At 42.7% G+C, this 5141-nt stretch overlaps 1 protein-coding gene across 1 annotated transcript in view; it reads left to right on the forward strand.

Moving 5' to 3' along the window:
• LOC103091279 (low affinity sodium-glucose cotransporter-like) overlaps positions 1-5141 on the forward strand; it is a 12156-nt gene extending 7015 nt beyond the window's left edge. The window contains 1 exon segment of the mRNA XM_082930966.1: positions 4992-5141. Coding sequence (XP_082787092.1) covers positions 4992-5141 — 150 coding nt within the window.

Consider the following 5141-nt stretch of genomic DNA (forward strand, 5'->3'; position numbering starts at 1 on the left):
AAAAAAAAAAAAAAAAAAAAAAGTATTACATGTCACGAGAGGCTCCAGACTGTAAACCCACCCTTTCATTAAGGATGTGAAAAAAAATGGATGTACAGAAAGATAGGAATGTCTCATTCAAGTAGCACAGCTATTTAGTAGTAGAAACGAGAAGGATTCTCTGGCACCCTGGCTCCCCCCTACACAATAACCTCTTTATTCTCTTTGTCAAAGCCAGTTTAGGTTTACTTTTTCCTTTTCAGCTTGATTATCTGACATGTAGACCAGAAGGAAAATGTTTTGTATTATTATACTCACTTTGCTTAAATGTACCCTATTTTATCGCCCCTCCAAAACAAATGTCACAAATAAGTGTTAAAAGAATTCTGGAGGGCTTCCCTGGTGGCGCAGTGGTTGAGAGTCCGCCTGCCGATGCAGGGAACACGGGTTCGTGCCCTGGTCCGGGAAGATCCCACATGCCGAGGAGCGGCTGGGCCCATGAGCCATGGCCGCTGAGCCTGCGCATCCGGAGCCTGTGCTCCGCAACGGGAGAGGCCACAGCAGTGAGAGGCCTGCGTAGTGCAAAAAAAAAAAAAGAAAGAAAGAAAGAAAAAGAATTCTGGAGAGGGTGTGGAGAATGTTGGTGGGAATGTAAATTGATACAGCCACTATGGAGAACAGTATGGAGGTTCCTTAAAAAACTAGAAATAGAACTACCATACGACCCAGCAATCCCACTACTGAGCATATACCCTGAGAAAACCATAATTCAAAAAGAGTCATGTGCCACAATGTTCATTGCAGCTCTATTTACAATAGCCAGGACATGGAAGCAACCTAAGTGTCCATCAACAGATGAACAGAATTCTAAAGATTTTTAACAGTTAAATCCCTTGGAGATAATCATTGAGGAAAGAAGGAAGGAAATTGAAGATTCAGCAGTACGTGTAGAAAACAAAGAAAAAGCTCCTCATGTATCGGTGACTAAGGAAATAATCTCCTGCAAGTTTATAGTCTAGGCAGTTCATGAGAGCAGAAGCTCACCATCCTTATTGCTCCTCTGTTGAGTTGAATCATGACTGGAAGTAAACCAGGTGCTTAGATTAGATGGCATGAGCCTTTCTAATGCAACGTATTTCCCAGCACTTACTATAAATTGTTGAGCTCCATGTCAGGGGGAACAAGATTCCTATTCACTAGGAGTTCACCATGTGGTTAAGGGTGTAAGAATTTTACACATGAAATAGACTTTGTGACAATATATGCAAATATACTAAACTAAGAGCTGGACTAGGGTGTGTGGGCAAGTACAGGAAATGTGCTGTGGACCAGGAAAGAGGGTGGTAGTCCGTGCTGGGTGGAATTGGAATTGGAGGTCATCCTCATTGATGGGGGTTGGGGGCACTTAAGCCCCAGGACAGAAAGGTGAGGAGAGCCCAGGGGAGGCAGAGGAGCCTGCAGGTGTCCGGGGCTTTATGCTCACATGCTCCTCAGGTGGGTGGGAGTTAGTGATCTCCATTCTCCCTGGCTCCAACATCTAGAGCTTTATGATCCTAAAGAGCATGAACAAGGTGCTGGAGCAGAATGACATGACCAAAGAGGCCCCCAAGGGATGCAGACTCTTGGAGTGGATGGTTCCTGCTTGTGGGGAGGGGATGGAATATTGGGGAGCTGAATGAAACAGCAGGGAAGGCCAAGAGCATGTGTGTTACTGTGCAGGGTCTGCTGTGGTCACCTGGAAAGATTCAGTGGCAGGAGTCTGTTCTTACCTACAAGGTTATGGTGGTTTTTTTTTGGGGGGGGGGTTGTTTTTTTAATTAATTATTTTTTTGGCTGTGCTGGGTCTTCGTTGCTGCGAGTGGGGGCTACTCTTTGTTGCAGTATATGGGCTTCTCATTGTGGTGGCTTCTCTTGTTGCAGAGCACGGACTCTAGGCACACGGGCTTCAGTAGTTGTGGCACACGGGCTGGGTAGTTGTGGCTCGTGGGCTCTAGAGTGCAGGCTCAGTAGTTGCGGCACACAGGCTTAGTTGCTCCACAGCATGTGGGATCTTCCTGGACCAGGGCTCAAACCCATGTCCCCTGCATTGACAGGCGGATTCTTAACCACTGCGCCACCAGGGAAGTCCCTACAAGGTTATGTTTTAAATGGTATTAATAATCTTAGATACTACCTTTTGTGTACTATTACACTCTGATAACAGATTCTAGCATGTGGGCTTCCTGGACCAGGGCTCAAACCCATGTCCCCTGCATTGACAGGCGGATTCTTAACCACTGCGCCACCAGGGAAGTCCCTACAAGGTTATGTTTTAAATGGTATTAATAATCTTAGATACTACCTTTTGTGTACTATTACACTCTGATAACAGATTCTGTCCTGGTTACTCATTAAACAAATCAAACTTTCACAGTCCTCCCCTGCCCCAAGTTTTAAAAAGATCATCTTGTTCACTGGTTCTCAACCTCCAATAATACATATACTGAGAATCATTATATGTATTCTATCAGACATCACGCACCTTTACCCCTAAATATTTCAACCTGTATGCCTTAAAGATATTGATATTCTTTTAGAAAAACACATTGCAAATTTTTAAACCAGGAAATTAACTTTGATACAAACTAAGGTTACTAATATGTAACCTACAGACCTTATTCAGATATGACAATTGTCCTACTAACGTCCTTTAAAAGCAAAAGAGGGCTTCCCTGGTGGCGCAGTGGTTGAGAGTCCGCCTGCCAATGCAGGGGACATGGGTTCGTGCCCCGGTCCGGGAGGATCCCACATACCGGGGAGCGGCTGGGCCCGTGGGCTGTGGCCGCTGAGGCTGCGCGTCCGGAGCCTGTGCTCCACAACGGGAGAGGCCACAGCAGTGAGAGGCCCGCGTACCACAAAAAAAAAAAAAAAAAAAAAAAAGAAAAAGAAAAAGAAAATCCTGAATCCTGAAATGCTTCCTTTTTATGAGAAATATTTTATAATTATTGTGAATGTAATTAAGTCCACTGAATTATACACATTAAAATGGCTAAAATGGCAAATTTTATGTCATATATACATATATTTACCACAATAAAAAGTCATTAGTGGGACTTCCCTTGTGGTCCAGTGGTTAAGACTCTGTGCTCCCAATGCATGGGGGCCAGGTTCGATCCCTGGTCAGGGAGCTAGATCCCTGCTGCATGCCGCAACTAAAGATCCCTCACACTGCAACTAAGACCCTGTGAAGCCTAAATAAATAAATAAATATTTAACAAATAAAAAGTCATTAGTAATATAAGCTGCTTATTTATAATTTCAAGACTATCAATTTAATGCCTTACTTGTACAATATAAGAGAAACCAAAGTCAAGGAATTCATAATACAGTAATGTGTGTTTTAATATGTAAATAATTATGCATGCGTACACAAATCGTAATACTGTGCTTAAATAATTGTACATACAATGTACATCGGTATGAATGTGACAGCCATAAATGCAGACAGATGCAGGTATGTTTCATGGCAACTCAAATACAATGAGTAACAACTCAGTAGGTGATATCTTTTCTGAAATGATCAATAGACTTTTTGTAACTATCCGATTATGTAAAAAGTCCAATCTTCCCTCAATTTACACAGTAATTGCATTCCTTGAAAACCCAATGATAACAACGTTGCAGAAAGTACTTTGGGTTGGTAACACAGAGTTAGGCTCTAGGCTCAGATCATGAAGAACAGGCTTTTCACCAAGACGAATGTCTGGTGAGATGATAAAATACCTAGTTTTATTTCAAATTTCATGGGGGAAAAAAAAGCAACCATCTCCTATTATACACCTTCCAAACCCAAGTTCTACAAAGAAAGCTACCTCTAATTCTTCTGATTCTGAATCCTGCCGCCTTATCCCTTGCCCTGATCTCACTCATGCTTTCCTTTCCCTTAGATTCCACGATCCATCCTTATAATCACTCTTTAAGCACATAGCATCAGTTTCTTTGCCTATCTCCACTTTCATTGAACTCCCCTGGCAAAAAGTCCAACCCTGGTTGAATCCAGCTTCCCTCTGACTCTGTGCCTGTACCCAGAGATTTTATTTCTGTGTTTCTAACATGCTTATATCCTATTTCTCAGGTTTTTGTTTTGGTTTGGGTTTGGTTTTTGATATGAAGCCTGAGAGGATCAGAGTTGAAGAAACACCTCTTGTGTTGAAGAAAGATCAGAGAAGCTGGGAAGAACAATTTGGGGCTATAGGGGTGCCAACAGAGCTGGGTGGACATGACCTAGCATCTCAGGAGCCCTCTGCAGGACTCCCTGCTGGCTTCTAAACCTCAACCAATAGTCCTTTTATCTGTGTTTCTTTATGATTTTCCCCCTGGTCCTCTCAATGACTATTCTAAACCATCCACAATGTTTTTACCTCCTGGACCTCTGCTTCTTATCAGAAAACCTCATCTCTCACTTTATCTAGAAAATTTAGGCATGAACCAACCACTCATCCCTCCTCCACCCAAATAACCTTGTTCTTACTTTCTTCCCACTACTCTGAGGATGAGGAGTCTTCCTTTTTGTCAAAGGCCAACCCCTTGACCTCTGCCTACTCTTGATCCCATCTCTTCTCAATGCCTCTGGCTATTTGCTTCATAATTACCCTCCTCCCATCATATTTTACCTATTACTTTCTATTACCCCAAGCATGCTCAAGTATCTTCCTTCCTGGCCATAACCATTCCTCTATTCTGTATCTCCTCTATCTACTAGTCTAGTCTTTATTGTTGTTTCTCTGCTGACCATCATTAAAGAGTAGTCTACACAAGCTATAGTGCAAACATTTCTCACCTTCTGTTCAATCACTCATTATTAGCCTCAATGGTTAGTCCAGTAATTGATCCTGAGGATGAGATCTGGCTTCTAAGGAGTTCATAATTGGATGGTAGAGGTGACATGTATACTATAGTAAATATTAGTCATCACTGAAGAGCTAAGTGACGCAGTGCCTGTTTCTTTTCCATCCTGACTGTTCCCTCTTTAGTCAGACATATTTTCTGGAGCCATATTCATCACACTGGCCTTGGGATTGGACCTTTATCTGGAGATCTTCATCCTCTTGGCTACCACTGCCATTTGCACAACCACTGGTGAGTCCATTGCATGTTTGGCTCAGTCACGCTACTTCTGCTGA

Source organism: Lipotes vexillifer, unplaced genomic scaffold (genome assembly GCF_000442215.2).
Source record: "Lipotes vexillifer unplaced genomic scaffold, Lipotes_vexillifer_v1.1 scaffold1197, whole genome shotgun sequence".
NCBI classification, from domain to species: Eukaryota; Metazoa; Chordata; class Mammalia; order Artiodactyla; family Lipotidae; genus Lipotes; species Lipotes vexillifer.